This window comes from Lithobates pipiens, unplaced genomic scaffold (genome assembly GCF_037356315.1).
Source record: "Lithobates pipiens isolate NorthernLeopardFrog02 unplaced genomic scaffold, aLitPip1_a1.2 Scaffold_1, whole genome shotgun sequence".
NCBI classification, from domain to species: domain Eukaryota; kingdom Metazoa; phylum Chordata; class Amphibia; order Anura; family Ranidae; genus Lithobates; species Lithobates pipiens.
Window position 1 is genome coordinate 5797643 of NW_027507685.1, and position 20781 is coordinate 5818423.

The 20781-nt window shown below is 41.6% G+C and overlaps 1 protein-coding gene across 2 annotated transcripts in view; it reads right to left on the reverse strand.

Moving 5' to 3' along the window:
- Nucleotides 1–20781, reverse strand: part of ARHGEF9 (Cdc42 guanine nucleotide exchange factor 9) — a 659595-nt gene that overhangs the window by 535183 nt on the left and 103631 nt on the right. For both annotated transcript variants that reach the window (XM_077475005.1, XM_077475090.1), the window contains exon 2: nucleotides 6585–8223. In XM_077475005.1, the coding sequence (XP_077331131.1) occupies nucleotides 6585–8174 (1590 nt within the window). In that variant the 5' untranslated portion in view covers nucleotides 8175–8223. The remainder of the gene's footprint in view (nucleotides 1–6584; nucleotides 8224–20781) is intronic.

The following is a 20781-nucleotide window of genomic DNA, read 5'->3' on the forward strand; positions in this document are numbered from 1 at the left end:
TAGAAACATGTCTGTGTATACTGTGTGATTGTATACTGTGTGTGCGTGTGTTTGTGTATACTGTGTGGCCCCACAATCTCCTATTGCCAGGGGGCCCCATAATCTCATATTGCCCGGGGGCCCCATGAGTTGTCAGTCTGCCCCTGCCTGTGCCCTATTCAAAATGAAAGGGCTGGAATGCAAAAAAATTGGAGCAGGGTGTATTTTCTCCATGTAGCATATTTTTAAGGTGCATTAGAAAGTGCCCTGAGGCGATTCAGTTCGCATAGGTAGCGCTATACAAGTCACTCACTCACTCACTCATTAGAGCGCCATTAACAATGAACAGTACTAGACCGCCTCAACGCACGTAACATGGGTTACCATGCATTGAGTTAATGGCCCTTTAAGTGTATGTAAACTCTTAGCCCTTGTACACACGGTCGGACATTCCGATGGAAAATGTCCGATCGGACCGTATTGTCGGATAATCCGACCGTGTGTGGGCTTCATCTGACTTTTTCAGTCGGAATGTCCGACCAACAAAGTTTGAGAGCTGGATATAAAAATTTTCCGACAACATGATCCGATCAGACATTGTCCGATCGTTTGTAGAGAATTCCGATCGGACAAAGTGCCACACATGCTCAGATCAAATTCCTCAAAGCTATTGGCTACTAGCCTGAACGTAGTCACGTCATAACGAAATAACGCCATCACGTTACGAACGATCGGATTTTCCGACAACTTTGTCCGACCATGTGTATGCAACACCAGTTTCGGACAAAATCCGTCGGACAAAATCCGACGGATTCTGTTGTCGGAATGTCCGACCGTGTGTACAGCGGCTAACAATCAACTTCTATTATTTGCTCTCTTTTGCTCTGCTAAATTGGCAGAAATGTTGTAATCTCTCTGCCTGTTATGTAGATGAGGAGGGTGTAGGGGATGAGAAGAGGGCTGTGTCCTTTGTAATCCATCAGAAATTAAGAAGGCAGGGCTGACACCACGTACTTAAAAATTTAGAGCTGTGTTGTTACATCAAAGACGAAGGTAGGGGCACACTATATTTCTGGTACATAAACAGTTATTTTTTAATATTTGCAGCATATTTAAAATGATAGAACAGTGGGAATTGTGCATGTTTTTTAGAAATGTACTAAATATATATTTATTTTTTTATGTGGCCTTGACATACAATATGCTGAAACCCCAATTCCAGGCACAAAATAAAAATACCCCTGCTGTGGGCCTCCAGAAATGTACTAAACATATACAGCGGGGACGGAAAGTATTCAGACCCCCTTAAATTTTTCCCTCTCTGTTATATCGCAGCCATTTGCTAAAATCATTTAAAGAGGAGTTTCCCCTAAAAAAATAAATAGAAAAAAATTCAAAGTCAGCAGCTACAAATACTGCAGCTGCTGACTTTTAATAATCGGACACTTACCTGTTCCAGGGTCCAGCGATGCGGGGGAACGAAGCCCCGCTCGTCGCCCCCTCCTCTCGGCGGTGCTGGCAATGCAACTGTGGGCACCCAGCTGTGGCTTCACAGCCAGGCACCCACTGCGCATGCGCAAGCGGCGCTGCACGCCGTGATTGGCCGCGCAGTCATCTGAGACTTGTCACATGTCCCAGATGACTGACAGGTGGGAGGGGGCAGAGCTGAGCCCTTCCTGTGCTGAGGGGAAGTGACGTCAGGAGCCCAGGCACTGAAGGAGGCAAACTATGAGGGACCCCCTAGCAACAGCCATTTAGAGGCGAGTTAAAAAAAAAATCCAAATGTTTTTTTTTGTTTTTTTTTTAGGAATTTTAAGATTTTTTTCTGTGTAGAACACCACTTTGACCACTTCAGCCCCGGAATATTTTACCCCCTTCCTTACCAGAGCACTTTTTGCGATTAGGCACTGCGTCGCTTTAACTGACAATTGCGCGGTCGTGCGACGTTGCACCCAAACAAAATTGACGTAATTTTTTTCCCACAAATTGAGCTTTCTTTTGGTGGTATTTGATCACCTCTGCGGTTTTTATTTTTTGCGCTATAAACAAAAGAAGAGCGACAATTTTGAAAAAAACACAATATTTTTTACTTTTTGCTATAATAAATATCCCAATTTATAAAAAACAAAACGAATTTTTCCCTCAGTTTAGGCCGATACGTATTCTTCTACATATTTTTGGTAAAAGAAAAATTGCAATAAGTGTATATAGATTGGTTTGCGCAAAAGTTATAGCGTCTACAAAATAGGGGATATATTTTTTATTTATTTTTTTGTACTAGTAATGGCGGCGATCTGCGATTTTTTTTTCATGACTGCGACATTGTGACGGACACATTGGACACTTTTGACACATTTTTGGGACCATTCACATTTACACAGCGATCAGTGCTATAAAATTGCACTGACTACTGTGTAAATGTGACTGGCAGGGAAGGGGTTAACACCAGGGGGCGCTGCAGGGGTTAATATGTTCCCTATGGGAGTGATTCTAACTGTGGGGGAGGGGACTCACAAGGGGAGGAGACCGATCTGTGTTCCTCTGTACTGGGAACACACCATCGGTCTCCTCTCCACTGACGGGACGTGGATCTGTGTGTTTACATTGTTTACATACACAAATCCACGGTCCTGCTGTGTCCCTGGGCATTCGCGGGTGCCCGGCGGACATCGCGGCCGCCGGGCACGCGCACCGTGTACTGAGCGACACCGTGGGCACACGCGCGCGTGCCCCCTAGGCGGCTGGGAATGGGAGGACGTCATATGACGCCCACCCAGGATGGGAGATCCCATCTGCGGGCGTCATATGACTATGGGTGGGTCGGGAAGTGGTTAAGTTAATTTTTTTTTCTCAGTGTACACACAGCACCCCACATTGACAGAAAAACACAGAATTGTTGACATTTTTGCGGATTCATTAAAAAAGAAAAATTAACTCTTCAGCTCCTCCCCTGAACATGCCTTTGGTGGGTTTTATCTTCAGCCTGTAAACGTTCCTCTTCTAATAGGCCTGTGAATGCCTATGTGTGCATAGGCTTATATAGAAGTGCTTTTACAGGCTGAAAAAAAACAAAACAAAAACGCTAAATGCTTGTAACAACAGCGTTTTTTTTAAGCTCAGTGTGCATGGGGCCATAATGTAATGTGTGTAGGGAAATATGAGGCTCAGCATATCACAGAGCGGTATGAAGCACTACGTGTTATAAAGCTTCATACTCTTGTGCACCCCTGGAGCCCAATTTCCAAGATACCCATTATGCATATTTCAACCGGTTCCTGTGGTCAATAACCTGCCTATGTCTCATTACTGACTAGCAAAGTCACATATCATAGTGAAGTTCCAACCTTAGCTTGCAAAAAAAAAAAAAAAAAAAGACTGCAAAGAGATTCTATGATGTTATAAGGTGGATGAATAACCGCCAATACTCACAGCTGAAAACACACTCGAAAACACTCTATGCTTTTTAAAAGATGGAAGAAAAAGTGAAAGGTACTAGAATGTAAACAAACCTTTTATAAGTTATTAAAAAATACTATTACACACTCCAGTTTGTCTAAAGCAGAGATATGCAATTAGTAGACCTACAGCTGTTGCAGAACTACAAGTCCCATGAGGCATAGCAAGACTCTGACAGCCACAAGCATGACAACCAGAGGCAGAGGCATGATGGGAGTTGTAGTTTTGCAACAGCTGGAGGTTAGGGTTGCCACCTGTCCAGGATTCACCCGGACAGTTCGGGTTTTGGAACCATGCGTCCGGGTTTCAGGCTGCCTGAAACCCGGACACATTATTCAGACTGGACTATGGCTTCCCAGCAGGGCTGCTGGCTGCAGTTGTCTAAGCTGAGAGTGACTGTTACACTCTCTTTCACAATGCCCAAAGCCAACACTAACAACCCCCCCCCCCCCCAAACACACACACAGACGGGAGAGGAGAGAGGGCTTGATCTGCACCTCTACCCCCCCCCCCACCCCTCTGTGTCTACCCACACTCCAATTCCCGTTGCTGTACTTCAGAAAAGGAAAGTGGGGGCTGGAAATTTGAAGTCCAGCAGCCTCAGATACATCTGGATGAGAGGTGCTGACTGCCAAGGGGTAAGTGAGCTCACCATCCATTCCAGTCTGTGACTGAAGTCTCCCACCTTCTCTCTCTCCTGAGAGAGTACACTAAGGTATATCAGGGCTCTCAGAGCACCCCTTACATCAGATTTCCCCTTTACACCAGAGGCCACAGTGTTTTCTCTCCATACATCAGAGTTCTCAGTGTTCCTCCTTAAATCCGGGTTTCCAGAGGATCCCTTATGTTAGAATCCCCAGAGTTCTCCTTTCCATCAGAGTCTGCAGAGTCCCCCCTTACAGTGAAAAAGGAACTCTACGAGTTCAGATGTAAAAGGGGAACTCTGCAGACTCTGATGTAAAGGGGAACTCTTGTTATTAATTTCATATGATTAGAAATGTTATTTAATAACAAAATATATATATATAGTTTATAATATTTAAAAAAATAAAAAATTGCTGTGCGGCGCTAAAGTGTTCGTGTTTGAATTGAAGAAAAGGTGGCAACCCTACTGGAAGTCCGCTAATTGCATATCCCTGGTCTAGAGAATGTGCAAATCCCTGAGCTATTTAAAGATAACATTTTCTGTACATTTATATTATAGATAATTTTATCAGGTAACTCTCAAATTTTTACATCTTTGTTCCATACTTTGTCGTTTGAACATTTATATACCCCCCATCTAATAAAACATGACTGCATTTTCCCTCTCCAATGACTATTATGCCAAATTTATGTAGTTTAGCAACCTTGCTGAAAGACTGCTGTGACTTTCAAAATCAAAACATGATTACCGAAAAGAACCAGCCTGAGCCAAATCGCTGACTTGCACTGAGAAAGGACACTAGTAAACCAGACCCACACAGCAGCACTACTAAGCAGAAAATGTAGATGCTCCAAGCACATATATAATTGCAAATTCTTTCTCTGTCGCTCTCTCTTTATGTACACTGTATATTGTACAGCAGGGCTCAAAATTTCAAGTGCTGAGCCACTAGCCAGGCCTTAAGAGTTACTCGCTACCAGTTGCCCCAACCAACCCCCTAACCCTGCCCCTAAGTTCGCCTCTTAACACGGCCTCATCAGTGCCCATCAGTGCAGCATATCAGTGCCCATCAGTGCATCATATCAGTGCTGCCTTACCAGTGCCACCTCATCAGTGGCCATCAGTGCAGCCTCATCAGTGCCCATCAGTACAGCATATCAGTGCTGCCTTATCAGTGCAGCCTTATAAGTGCCCATCATTGCCTTCTCATCAGTGGCCATCCATGCAACCTACTAGTGCCCATCAGTGCATCATATCAGTGCTGCCTTATCAGTGCAGCCCCATCAGTGGAGATCAGTGTAGCCTATCAGTGCCCATCAATGCAGCATGTCATTGCCTATCAGTGCCCATCAGTGCAGCATATCATTTCCCATCAGTGCAGCCTATCAGTGCCCATAAGTGCAGCCTATCATTGCCCATCAGTGCAGCGTATCATTGCCCATTAGTGCAGCATATCATTGCACATCAGTACAGCCTATCAGTGCCCATCAGTGCAGCATATCATTGGCCATCAATTCAGCCTTATCAGTGCCCCTCAATGCAGCCTATCATTGCCCATAAGTGCAGCATATCATTGCCAACTAGTGCAGCCTTATATGTGCCCATCAATTCAGCCTATCATTGCCCATAAGTGCAACATATCAGTGTCCATCAACCCAGCCTATCATTGTCCATCAGTGCAGCATATCATTGCCCATCAATGTAGCCTATCATTGCCCATAAGTGCAGCATATAATTGCCCATCAGTGCAGCCTTATCTGTGCCCATCAATGCAACCTATCATTTCCCATAAGAGCAGCAGGGAGGAATCGGAAGGAAACTGTCAGAAGGATCTAGCAGCCGGTCACACAGAGGGGGGATCTCCCGCTGAGATATGGCTTCTATATGAATAGCTGGCCACTGCAGAATTAAGTCCTGCCTCCTAATAGACAGAACACTGGTCCAATGTCGGTCCAGGAGGTGGGACTTTGTTTGACAACAGGCAGATATTCATATAGAAGCCGTGTCTCAGCAGGAAAACCCCGCTCTATGTGATCCGGCCGTCAGATCCTCCTGACAGTTTCCTGGCTGATCACTTCTGCCAGAAGCAGTACAGCCTTTTTTACAGGACATCAGAGCGGCCCAGGGGGTCAGGGAGTTGTCTCCCCCTCCAGGCCATGCCGATGGCCACACCGCTTCCAGAAGCGGTCAGCCAGGAAACTGTCAGCCCAGTCCGCCCTTGCTCCACACTCGCCCTCCACTAATTTCCACTCATGGGTCCCCATTGTTTGGCTTGTGGTCCATTTAAGAGCCCTTTAACACTGTGCCGTCCCCCGGGCGTCAGTGGTAATATATATATATATATATATATATATATATATATATATACACAAACACATACACTAATATATATATATATATATATATATATATATATATAAAAGCACACTTTTTCTACATTGATACTTGTTTGAGTATTTACTTTATGATGATACTTTATTAACTATAAGAGTAAGAAGATTACCTCTTCACTGGATGAGGCTGAAGTTGACAAACTAAACTGAGATTCACTACATTCAAATACATCTTCATCTTGGGTATCATTCAGACTTGCCATAAATGTGGTTTCAGGATTTTTCTCAAATGCTTCATCCAATTGAGACTTATTTATAGTTCGTGTTTCAGAATTTTCATCAGAAGTATCTGAACTCAGACTGGGAACATCATGGCTTCCATTTTCCTCAGGATGTGACAATTCAAACTTTGCTTGTGTTGGTTTTTGGGGAACTTCTTCCACACCGGAAGTATTGTTTAAATATGATGTGTCTTTATCCAATACTTTTGGAGAGTAAAACTCTGGATTATTCGTGTCTTCTTCTGTTTTGATGGTGGGTAAAATTTCCTGAACTGGTGCATTATCCTTGAGATGGTGATTCTCCCACACGCGGGAATCTGTAGACTGAGGAATCTTAGAAAGAAAAATCAATGCATTCTCATTTTCAATGACTAAAGGTTCTTTGATAAAGGAGTTCTGCATTCTAGGAGTTTGTGGAGTTGACTGAGAAACCTGATCATCTGATGTAGATGACCTAGTGGAGCCTCTCCATTTCCTAGCTGCTTCTGCCACGTTGCTGAAAAACTTAAATACCCCACCAAAGTTTTTTGATTTCCCACTGCTTCCAGGGTCAGGTGTTTTAGTCACATTGTCCTGTAATCTTTGATCTTTTTCAGCAGAAGAAATGCTATCACTTGTGTCATCTGCATTTTGGAATGTACTGCCTTGAAATTTCTCAAATCCCTTTGCATCTTTTGTAGGCACTGATAGGCCCTTTATGTAACTCCACATATAAGAGCTCCTTCCTCTGCGATGTTCTGGTGCCATTTTAAGTCCCCGCCTTTGGATTTCTCCTTCGGCAATAGTTGAGCTCTTAGTGTTAACCAATGGCCATCTACGATTGCTGACAAAATTTTCATTGTCCGTATCTTCAGAATTTACATTCGTTTCACCATCTATGTCCCTTAACCACTTGTTTTCGGTAGGGAAACATTCGGAAATGCTAATGTTTAACTCTACATCTTCAAATGAGGTATCAAGGTCATCAATGTAGCCTGCATAAGAATGTCTGTATGGTCTTTGGCCGTCAGCATATTTCCTTGTCCTAAATAAAGCACTTGGTATGGTAAGTTCTATGTCTTCTGATGGCTGACTCTGGACCTTTGCTTTGGAATTACGAAGGACAGAACTCTTGGAAAACGTTGCAGATCTCAGTCTTTTAAATGATCTCACTTTGTCCATGAAAGACAGTTTAGGCTTGGGCTCACTGATCTCACTTGTGAGTATCATAGACTGAGGTCTTTTACTACGCCCAGAATTAGCTCTCCGTCTACTGACAAACCTCCAAATTCGGGTCCCTTTTGCTCTCTTCTCATATCTGTGTGTAGTATCCTCTCCTTGAAGCTGAGTGGAAACCCCACTGACTTCACAGTGCTGAAGCTCACAAATTGCCATAGTGCCCGTCTCGTTCTCCTTGGGACTGGACTGAAAACTTTTGTTCATGTAGCCATTGAGGATCACATCTGAGTGGCTGTTAAGATTGCCATTCACAACTTCCATTGCTTGCTCTCCTGCCTTCACCACATGCCTTCCCTGCCAGACGATCAAGCTGCAAGAGTAAAACATTCAAATTAGGGCAGAGGTCTAGAAATAATATTATTACCAATTGAAATGGTAACAGGACAAGAAACAATGTATCTTTAAGTCTAAAATTTGATTTTATCAGTATTTACCAAAATACAGCTAACTAAATATATGAACATTAAGGGCCGGTTCACACAGCGGGCGATGCGAGGCAACACGACTCGCCTCGCCTCGCTCCCGCAAGTCGCCCCCGTTCTGTACAATGGAACCGTTCTGAGAGGAGCAACTCGAGTCGCTCCGACTCAGAAAAAAGGTTCCTGTACTACTTTTGGGCGACCTCGGGGCGACTTGCATTGACTTCTATACAGAAGTCATCTGCAAGTCGCCGCTGAGGTCGCCGCAGGTCGCGGCGAGGCAAGTCGGAGACCCCTCACCTCGCCTGCTGTGTGAACCGGCCCTAACTGAAGCAACTTTCCAGGAAGTAAAAATAGTTTTCTAGGCAAACCCCTCCCTCCCACAGAGCTGATTATTATGTGATTGGCCACTGGTAAAGTCCCCTGTCCTGGAAGCAACTTCAAGTTGCCTTGTAAGTTGCCTCAAGTCGTGCTGTGATTCATACTCAAGTCGTGTCCAAGTTGCCTCCCAAAGTCTCGCTCAAAGTCGTGTTGCCCCTGTGTGAATGGACCCTAATAAAAGTCGCCCCAGGCCAGGCGACTTGCCGTGGCCAATCAGAGAATGAGCTCTCAGGGGGGAACTCCTTTTGAGAGATGATAATTCTCTGAGAGTCGCCTCCATATAGACGGAGATCCGACTTGGAGGCGACCTCCATTGAAATCAATGGGTACCAGTCGCCTAGAAGTCGGATTGAAGTAGTACAGGAACCTTTTCTGAAGTCGGAGCGACTTCAGTAGTGTGCATTAAGACAGCTCTCATTCACTTACATTGATTTCTACATGTTGTGCGACCTGAGGTGAACTTGGGGCGACTTGAAGTCGGATCTTAGTCGCCCCTGTGTGAACCGGCACTTAGTATGATTATAACAAAGAATTTATATAGCGCTTTATATTACAGGATTTATTTTACAAAATAGAGGCAGACAGTACAGCTACAATACGATTCAATACAAGAGGAATCAGAGGGTTAAATTTGTGGAAAAAAAAAATAAAAACTGAAAGTGAAGTACCTAGAGGTGAAAGGAGTCTGGTCAAAGAATATAGTGAGCATTATAGTGAGCATTATTTGGGCTATCTGGCTCATTTGTAGGCTATATTGTATACTTCAAATATACATAGACATGAGATCACTCACTATACTAAACTCTGTACTTATAGGCTCATCAATATGCCTATAGGTACATATAACCACAATAATGACAGTTTAAATTTAATTTCAAAAACGTTGTTGCCCCTTGGATAGTACAGTGATATTTATAATTATTTCAATTGATTCGACTGGGCTTTAAAAATACTGAACTTTGAACCCCACACTTCAGAGCATAGACCACTACAAACTCAAAAGGCGAGAAATGGCAGCATAACCAGAATCGAATAAATAAATTACAGCGATTCATTTGACATTCAGGATAGTTTATCTAATAGACATGTGCACTGACAAAAAATGTGTTCATTTTCGTTTTCGTTTCATTCGTTTGTTTGAGTTTTTCGTTAATTTAATAGTTAGTTATTATTTAAACTGATTTTGTTTCATTTTTTCTGATTTTCTAATTTTTTAGACTTTCAAATCTTTGAATTCCCGAATTCCGAAAATCCGAAAATTCGGAGTTCCGAAAATCCGAAATTTGGAAATTCGTAAATTCTGAAATCCGAAATTCGTAAATTTGGAAAATCGAAAATTCTGAAATTCGAAAACTCGTAAATTCGAAATTCAGAAAATTCGGAAATTGGGAAATTCTAAAATTTGGAATTCAGAAATTTCGGGAATTTTCACATTTCGATTTTTTGGGATTTCTGAATTTCCGAATTTTAGATTCTTTGAATTTCTGAATTTCTGCATTTTAAATTTTCGGATTTCCGGATTTCCGAATTTTGAATTTACGAATTTTCGATTTTCCGAATTTCGGATTTCCGAATTTCCAAATTTCGGATTTTCAGAACTCCGAATTTCTGAATTTTCTGATTTTCGGAATTCGGGAATTCAAAGATTTGAAAGTCTAAAAAATTTGAAAATCTGAAAAATTAAAGAAAATCTGTTTAATTAATAACTAACTATTAAATTAATGATTACGAATTTATCCGAAGTTACGAATTATCTGAAATAACAAATGCCGCATCTAAACAAATGGAAGGGAACAAATTAATAATAAATAATTAATAACAAATAATTAATAATAAAAAGGTTTTATTATTATTAGATTGTTACGTTCCATTTGTTTAGATGTGGCATTCGTTATTTCAGATAATTCATAACTTTGAAAAATTCGTACTCATTACGTTCACTAACAGACAAATTTGAAAGGGAATTCAAATACCTATAATTTAATAGTTAGTTATTATTTAGAATTAAACAGATTTTCTTTCTTTTTTTCAGATTTTCGAATTTCCAAAAATTCGGAATTCCGAAAATCCGAAATTTGGAAATCCGAGATTCGAAAATTTGAAAATCCAAAATTCGGAAATTCGTAATTTTGCAAATTTTGGAATTCGGAAATTCGAAAATTTCGGAAATTGAAAAATTCTGAAATTTGGAATTAACGAAATTGGCTAAATTCGTTAAAAAACTAATTTGGAACTAAACGAATTGCACATGTCTATAGTCTAATAACATGAAATATGAAAGCCACAAAAATACATAGATATAAAACCTTAAATCAATAGGAATGATATCACGTCAATTTATTTTTAGCAAAATTTTAGGTTGCACACCTTGATCTGGACCTCTATAGCATTGAATCACTTTTTTTTTTATTTTTTACGAATATACAGTAAAAAGTTTATGATTCCTAAATGTGATTATAAAGTCCTGAACTTTATACCCTGTTTCCCCTAAAATAAGACCTAGTGTGATTGTCGGTGATAGCTGCAATAAAAGCCCTACCTCCCAAATAAGCCCTAGTTAAAGTCCTTGTAGGTCTTCTTTTCAGGGTAGGGTAGGGTATTTTTGAGGAAACAGAGTAGGGCTTATTTGGGTGGTAGGGCTTATATTGCAGCCAACACCGACAATCACGCTAGGTCTTATTTTAGGGGAAACAGGGTAGTATATATCAACAGTCAATCCAGAGAAGAAATGTATATTCTATTAATTGTTAAAATGGATCCTTATCCACTGGAAGACAACGGAAATACTATACATGCTCACAAAACCTCATCAAAGTACACAGGATGTGTGTAGCATCTCCAGTCCTTCTGCCCCTCTGCCGTGCCCTTCTCCTCCCAACTGCTGGCAACACTCACCTCTGGAAATGAAGCCAGGAGTTTCTGTGTACATACAGCAGCTGTGGAAGCTGGAGTTGTAAAAAAGAACTGTATGACTCAGTGTTTATCAACACCGTTCAGATGTGAAATAGAGAGATACAAATACAGAGTGTTGCCCATTAGGACTTGAAGATGAAGTGCCACACAGTCAGTAGTAAAAACATAGTATAGATTTATTGAATATGCCAGCAATAGGACAAGGAAAAATGTAAAAATGCCAAACAGTTGGCCCAAATGTACATATCCATTACATAGTTACAAGCAGACATCAAATAATCCATAGTAGGTGTGTCATAGCATCTGTGGTGACCCAACATGTTTCGTCAGTTCAGTCTCACTCTTCAGGGGTTGATACATAGACACGTAGTCCTTTTACCAATTGCGTGTGGACTTAGACTTGCCACGCATCTACCCATTTTACTATTATCAACTTCGGCATGCTGTACGTGGATGACCCTATCTAGGTGTCGCCCCTAGAGAAATTGTTAAGACACCCAGACCCTACAAAACTTATATGCACCTATTATGCTGCCTTTATAACAGACACTAAGCCTCGAAGCTTAGTCTTCCCTGGATATACCCTTCACGGGGGGGAGACCAGTCTGAGTTTGGTGACACGTTTAAAACCTCTGTCATTTCCTCTAGAGACCATGTTATCCAGCTTAAGATCTTTCCCCACTCTCACCTTTCTCCTGTTAGATTATATAAAATTAGGTTGTCTCCCTCAGCTGAGTGCTTTAGAGTTGCGGTCAAACTGCTGACATTTTCCATTATTTTTGGACCTGTCCCATTGTTCAGGATTTCTGGGTGACTATAGGCTCCTTTATCTCTTTATCATTGGGTCTGCCTAATATTGTAAATCCCAAAAATGAACTTCTGGGCATCTTTGGTGACTTGACTATCCCTTCCCATGCCAAGAGACTGCTTTGCATCCTTTATTTTTATGTGAAGACATCCCTTTTATTGTCCTGGGGGGGATCAGTATCCCCAACACGAACCCTTCGGTTAAAACTGGTCACTGACTCCCTGCGTCTGTATAAGGCCACCATTGAAATATGGTTAAGAGTTAAAACATTTCCTAAAATATGGGGTAGATGGCTGACCAGTCCCCTAACTTTAAAGCGGAGGTCCACCCTAAAGTGGACCTTTCGCTCATCGGAACCCTCCCCCCCTCCGGCGCCACAATTGGCACCTTTCAGGGGGGAGGGGGGTGCAGGTACCTGTACAGTACAGGTATCTGCACCCACTTCCGGGATAGCTCTCTGCGGAAAGGGGCGTAGATTTACACCCCTTTCCGAAAGTCCCCCGCTGCCTGCTGGGAAACACACAGATCCCAGAGGCAGCGGGTCCATCCTTATTGCGCAGCGCAACTCGCGCATGCGCAGTAGGGAACCGGGAAATGAAGCCGAAAGGCTCCACTTCCTGATTCCCATACTCAAGATGGCGGTGGCAGCACCCGAGAGACGATCGAGAGATCGGCTTCGGGTACCGACATCGCTGGCGCGCTGGGCGGGTAAGTGTCCTTATTTTAAAAGTCAGCAGCTGCAGTATTTGTAGCTGCTGGCTTTTAAAAAAAAAAAAAAACGGCGGAACTCCCGGCGGACTCCCGCTTTAACCCCTGTACCACCGTGATTAGCCGTATCCCTATGCATAGTACTGGCCTGGCACCCCGCTCTGATACATGTTATGTTCGATTGAGTTAGGTTGTCTGTAAATTCCTTATACGTGTTTAATGATCACAGGAGACGTGTGTGACAATTATATAAGCACTGTTTATTTCTTATGTACACAGATTTTTCTCTGTACATTGTGTTAGGTTTATTGTGTGTTTTTTTTTTTTTTATATTTTTGTCTCATTAAACTCAATACACATATCTTTAAAAAAAAAACAACATAGAATTTGGCTTTACAGCAACCTGAAACATTTTTTCATTTGTCTATTTAATGCCTTTTTAATCTTTAGTTTATCCTAATCAGCCCTAAATAAAGCAGACCATCAGTCATTTTTTCAACTTACATAGTTACATAGTTAGTAAGGTTGAATAAAGACACCAGTCCATCCAGTTCAACCTGAGTGAGTGTCTACAATTGTCCCTAACCCTGTACATTGGACACTCACATCAGTCCCTACCCTCAAGGAGCCCACAGTCCAAGGTCCCCATTCATATACTAGGGACAATTTTGGACAGAAGCCAATTAACCTACCACCTTGTCTTTGGAGTGTGGGAGGAAACCGGAGTACCCGGAGGAAACCCACGCAGGCACAGGGAGAACATGCAAACTCCAGGCAGGTAGTGTCATGCTTGGGATTTGAACCAGTGACCCTTCTTACTGCTAGGGGAGAGCGCTAACCACTACACCACTGTGCCACCCTTTCCATCTATTAAATCTTCTGCCCTTCTTGTTTTAACTTTATACAGTAAAACATTTTTTTTCTGCCAGTAAATACCGTATACAGCCCACTTCCAGTTTCTTGTCTGGTAAAAAGCCTAGGCTTATGACATCATGCACAGCCCTCTCTCTCACTCTCGAGAGAGTTTACCAGGAAGTAGGGGAGGGGGGTAAGTCATAAGAGGGCCAATGAAAGCAGCAGGGCTGCAGAGCTGGAGGTGTGCCACTGTGTGTCTGTGTAAATCCAGGAAGTGAACAGGCAACAGCTTCAGCTGCCCAAAGTTAGACTTCATATAGGGAGATTTCTGCAGCATATTTGGCGAATACAGAATCACAGTATATATAAAATATATAAAATAATATGTAAAGTGGTTGGAGGGAAGAATGGCAGAGATGTTTTTATTACAAATTATGTGAGCAGACTGCAGTTCCTCTTTCACAGTTTCTTCCCATTCTCCCTTGAGCTATTATTTTCCTGTCTTTTTTTAATTTCTTTTTTATTAACTTTTAATATTCAAGTTGTTTTTTTTCTTTTTTATTTGTTGTGTTTGATCATTTTTTTGTGTCGCATTTACAAAAGCTCTAAATTAAAAAAAAACAAAAAAAAAAACTTTATTTCAATTGTAAATAACTTTGCAATGTTTTGTACCAGAATCATAATTTTACTGCAATTTTAAACAAGACAAATTATAGAAAATATTTATACTTTTATTGTTACTTTTTTAATAACGCCATTTTTTTTAAAGAACACTATTAACCACTTCCCACCCGGCCAATGCATATATACGGCCGGGTGGGAGCCGTCTACTCCTGATAGGACGTTCAGGAACGTCCTTCAGAAGTAGCGGGATCGCGCGCGCGCGTGCCCGCGCAGCGGCGCGATCCCGATGTGCTCGTGTCACCCGGACACGGCACATCTCGGATCGGCAGGAGGGCTCTGTGATTGGCCCTCCTGATCACATGACGGCCGTGTCCAATCACGGCCGTCATGTGATGTAAACAAACAGCCGGTTGCTAGGCAATCGGCTCTCCTCTCCTCACACGGAAGTCATCGCTGAGGAGAGGAGAGCAGATTGCTGCAGCCGGCTGATGATCAGTGAGTATGGGCTGCTTTTTACAGCTTTTTACTCACTGATCATCAGTCTAGTGTCAACACACAACACACCACACAGTACAAACACAGTCCCCACATATGTCCCTAAAACACACATGTCCCCAAAACATACATGTCCCCAAATAATAAAAACACATGTCCCTAATAATAAAAACATGTCCCCCACATATGTCCCACTAAAATCACATGTCCCAATGATTATCTGCACACATATGTACATGATCACCTGCACACATATGTACATGATCATTTGCGTACATATGTCCGTGATCACACAAACCAATTATTATACACTTAACGGAATTTTTTTTACCAAAAACATGTAGCAGAATACATTTTGGCTTAAATTTATGACAAAATTTGATTTTATTGGATTTCTTTTCAAATAGAAAAAAAAAATATTGTTTTTTTTCCAAATTTCCGCTTCTTTTGCGCTTATATCGCAAAAAAAAAAAAACGGAGTCGTGAATAAATAAAAAATAAAATAAAGCTCTATTTGTGCGAACAAAATGATAACAATTTCATTTGGGTACAGTGTAGCATGACCGCGCAATTGTCACTGAAAGCGATAGAGCGATGAAAGCTGAAAATTGGGCTGGGAAGGAAGGGGGTGAAAGTGCCCTGTATTGAAGTGGTTAAAAAAGAAGAGTGCATTTTTTATTTTTTTTGCAATACAATACCACAGAAAATAAATATCAAATATTGTATCTTATACCGTAGGTAATGTCAAAGTTTTTGCAGAATAAAAAAAGTTCATAGAAGAAATGGAAAAACTGCTCTGGTCCATAAGGGGGGGGGGGGGGGGTTACAGGTGTGAGAGGGAAAGTGATTAGGAGGCATAATTAAAAATGTGACATTCATCAAACATTCACTGCAGGTGTACCTTGCTGGTACATATGTTTCAAATTACAGTGATTGATTCACCTGCAGTGAATTTTTCTGAAATATGTAATGTCTTCTGCCAGCCAGTATCAATTTTATAAAATAAATACTTTGCTGGAAAAAATGCCATATCTTTCATTCTGGATTAACCGCTTGCTCCCCATATACAGTACATATATGGCAGCAAGACTACTCTCCTGCACTGGATCACGTACCTAGTACATGATCCAGCACGTCCGGGTTGGGGGCGTACAGGTGCACCGCCACTTGGCAACTGCCACTGTGATTATTCAGCGCAAGCTTGATGTCTGCTGGCACCCAACGAATGTTCGTTACACAGGCAGAAAACAAGGCAGATTGCCGTTCTGTCAGTGGGGAAGGCATTGATTCTGTGTTCCTGCAAAGCAGGGACACGGATCTATGCCTTCCCCTAGTACAAGCACGTCCCACCATTTAGTAAAGCACCGGCTAGGAACACATTTAAGCCTTTTATCGCCCCTGATGTTAACCCCTGATGTTAAGTCAGTCTCATTAGTACAGTGACAGTGTTTTAAAGCTGGGCTATAAAATTTTCCGACAACATGATCCGATCGGACCTTGTCCGATCGTTTGTAGAGAATTCCGATCGGACAAAGTGCCACGCATGCTCAGATCAAATTCCTAGACCAAAGCTACTGGCTACTAGCCTGAACGTAGTCCCATCGTAACTAAATTACATCATCACGTTCTGAACGATCGGATTTTCTGACAACTTTGTCCGACCGTGTGTATACAACACCAGTTTCGGACAAAATCTGGTTGTCGGAATGTCCAACCGTGTGTACAAGGGCTTAGACATGTGCACTGCCGAAAAATTCATTAGTTTTCATTTCTTGTTTTTTTTTTGTAAATTCAAAAATTTTTAAATTTTAAAGTTCGAAATTCATAAATTCGAAAATTCTAAAATTTCAAATGGAACTGAATGAAATAATAATAAATAATATGTTTTTATTATTATTGTTATTTATTATTATTCATTCGTTACATTCCATTGGTTTAGATTGTTATTATGGATAATTTGTAACTTCGGGTAAATTCGTATTCGTTACGTTCACCAGCAGTCAAATTTGAAAGGGAATTCCAATACCTTTAATTTAATAGTTAGTAATAGTTAAAGCGGTAGTAAACCCGCAATTTTTTTTTTTTTTTTTTTTTAAACCTGCAAAGCAAAATGCATAATGAGCTAGTATGCACCGCATACTAGCTCATTATGAAATACTTACCTTAGAACGAGGCCCCGACATCTGGCCCGATCCATGCCGAGGGAGCTGACATGCTCCCTCTGCGTTTCTTCAGGGTATCGCGGCTCCGGCGCTGTGAGTGGCCGGAGCCACGATATCGTCACTCCCGCGCATGTGCGCGGGAGATTTCATTCCGGCCGGCCGGGCACTTCCGGATTTTTAGGCCGAGAACCCCCTTGTGCGCATGCGCCGCTGCAGTCAGCGGCGCATACCGAGGGGAATATCTCCTAAACCGTACAGGTTTAGGAGATATTTTTATTTACCTACAGGTAAGCATTATTATAGGCTTTCATGTAGGTAAAAGTTAAAAATTTGGGTATACAACCACTTTACGTTATTATTAGTTAGTTATTATTTCAGATTTTCAAATTTTCGGGTTTTTGAATATTCGGGTTTTCGTTCTTATTTTCGTGTTTTTGTTCTTTTGAATTTTCAGATTTTCATTCTTATTTTTGGATTTTCGAATTCCTGAATTTCTGAATTTTTATAATCAGTATTTTTTACTTAGAACCCCCAAACATTATATATTTTTTTAGCAGAGACCCTAGAAAATAAAATGGCGATCGTGGCAATATTTTATATTACACTGTATTTGCGCAGCGGCCTTTAAAATGCCATTTTATTTGGAAGACATAAACTTTCATGAATAAAAAAAAAACAGTAAAGTTAGCCCATTTGTTTTGTATAATGTGAAACATGATGTTACACCAAGTAAATAGATACCTAACATGTCATGCTTTAAAATTGCGCACACTCGTGGAAAGGTGACACACTTAAAAATCTCCACAGGCGACAGGTTAAAATTTCTACAGGTTACAAGTTTAGAGTTACAGAGGAATCATAGTGCTAGAATTATTGCTCTCGCTCTTAGCCCTTGTACACACGGTCGGAGATTCCGACAACCAAATCCGTCGGATCTTGTCCGAAACTGTTGCATACACACGGTCGGACAAAGTTGTCGGAAAATCCGATCTTTCAGAACGTGATGACGTAATTTCGCTACGATGGGACTACGTTCAGGCTAGTAGCCAATAGCTTTGATGTAGGAATTTGATCTGAGCATGCGTGGCACTTTGTCCGATCGGAATTCTCTACACATGATCGGAGTATGTCCGATCGGAGCATTTTGTTGGAAAATATTTCCAGCAAGTTGGAAAATTTGGTCCGTCGGATATTCCGATGCAAACAGTCCGATGCAGACGACACACAGTCGGAATATCCGACAAAACGCTCCGATCGGACACATTCCGTCGGAATCTCCGACCGTGTGTACAAGGGCTTAGCCATTATTTTCATTTATTCCATCATAATCATAATTTTTTGCTAGAAAATAACCCCCAAACATTATATATATTGTTTTAGCAGACAGCCTAGGGAATAAAATGGTGGTCATTGCAACTTTTTATGTTACATGGTATTTGCGCAGAAATTTTTCCAACGCATTTTTTTGGAACGAAACTGTTTCATGAATAAATAAATAAAAATAAAAAAAACACGAAAGTTAGCCTAAATTTTTTTGTATACCATGATAGATGATGTACGCAGAGTAAATAGATACTTAAAGCAGGAGTCCGCCGGGAGTCCGCCATTTTTTTTTTTAAAAGCCAGCAGCTACAAATACTGCAGCTGCTGACTTTTAAAATAATGACACTTACCCACCCAGCGCGCCCGCGATGTCGGCACCCGAAGCCGATCTCTAGATCGACACTCGAGTGCTGCCGCCGCCATCTTGGGTATGGGAATCAGGAAGTGGAGCCTTTCGGCTTCATTTCCCGGTTCCCTACTGCGCATGCGCGAGTCGCGCTGCGCAATAAGGATGGTCCCCGCTGTCTCTGGGATCCGTGTGTTTCCCAGCAGGCAGCGGAGGACCTTCGGAAAGGGGCGTAGATTCTGCGAAAAAGGGGCGTACCTTCTGCAGAATCTACGCCGGAAGTGGGTGCAGATACCAGTACTGTACAGGTACCTGCACCCCCCTCCCCCCTGAAAGGTGCCAATTGTGGTGCCGGAGGGGGGGAGGGTTCCAATGAGCGGAAGGTCCACTTTAGGGTGGAGCTCCGCTTTAACATGTCATGCTTTAAATTGCACACACTTGTGGAATGGCGTCAAATTTCAGTGCATAAAAATCTCCATAGGTGAGGCTTTAAAATTTTTTACAGGTTACATGTTTAGAGTTACAGAGGAGGTCTAGTACTAGAATTATTGCTCTCGCTCTAACGTTTGTGGCCTATGTAACCTGTATTGATCTGGCTCTGATACTAGCCAGTGCCTCACCAGCCACTGACCTCACCGCACGTCCCTGCATTTAATGCAGGGGGCTCACATGCATCCGTGTGTGCAGTGCATGCTGGGCTGTCTGGTTAGAAAGCCCACAAATAGCTCTGTGCATACTGATTGCTTTTGCACACTGACCAAACAGAGATTTTTTTTGTCATTTCTCATCTAACAAATAGAAGGAAACAGTTCTAGCAATCACTATTCCTAGTAAAACTTTCTCCTAAGCTCTTTGATTCACCATTCCAGCTTTTTAACATTTAAGCAAACCTACAATTGCTAAACTTCTTCAGAAAATGCCATTTGCCCAACTTGTATACTGACATTCACTGACGGGAGGCAAGTATAGACATCAGAAAAGTCAGCGAAAAAGTTCAAAGTCCTGATCTGAATAGTTGTTTCAAGTCAGTGACTGAAAGTTTTAAATTGAAGGATCAACTTGACAGCCAGGCAACTGGCATTTCTAGAGGTCAGCAACGACAGCCTCCATATTTCACTCATGACATATTTCTTTTAATAAGATAAACTCTGTAATACTTGCAAATGAACAAATATATTCAGGCTGCAGAATGGTATGTCAAAATGCTACTGTGACCTCTATTATAACATTTCTACAAAAAATGTAGAAAGCTCATTAATCATCACTAGGAGATGACAGTAAAAAGAATCATGCAGTACACCTATGACCAGCAGCTGCTTGGCATGGTAATTGTCTTTCCCACATGGCATTGGAGGGGTAGGGTATCAGATCCAGACTTTACGATGCACCTCTAGACTTGTAAAAAATGAAAACCAAGACAAAGATGCACAGATATGATAAACTCTTCCATTATGATTTTCTAAAGACAAAAGCAGCAAAAGATATCCACATATTCTTCCTTTGTTATAAATCCTATTATCTATTATATATTGCCATTTTTTTTTTACATAGGTTGTTTGAACATTTTAAAGAATACATAAAGCATTGCAATAAAGCAAACTGATAAACATCAACAAGAGTGGTTGACACAGAAGTATAATCAAACCTTAGGGGTGTAGGACGAGGGACCCCTTATACAGGAGGCAGAGCGTATGAAGAGAAAGAATAGGGGGACTTTTAAGCAAAGGTAGGTGTGGTGATATAAAGCCCCCAGAAAGTTGAAGTCCAAAATGTAAAGTGGGTGGGTAAAAATGGGGTTTAGGGCTTTTGGGCAGTGCTGCTGTCTTGTCATATA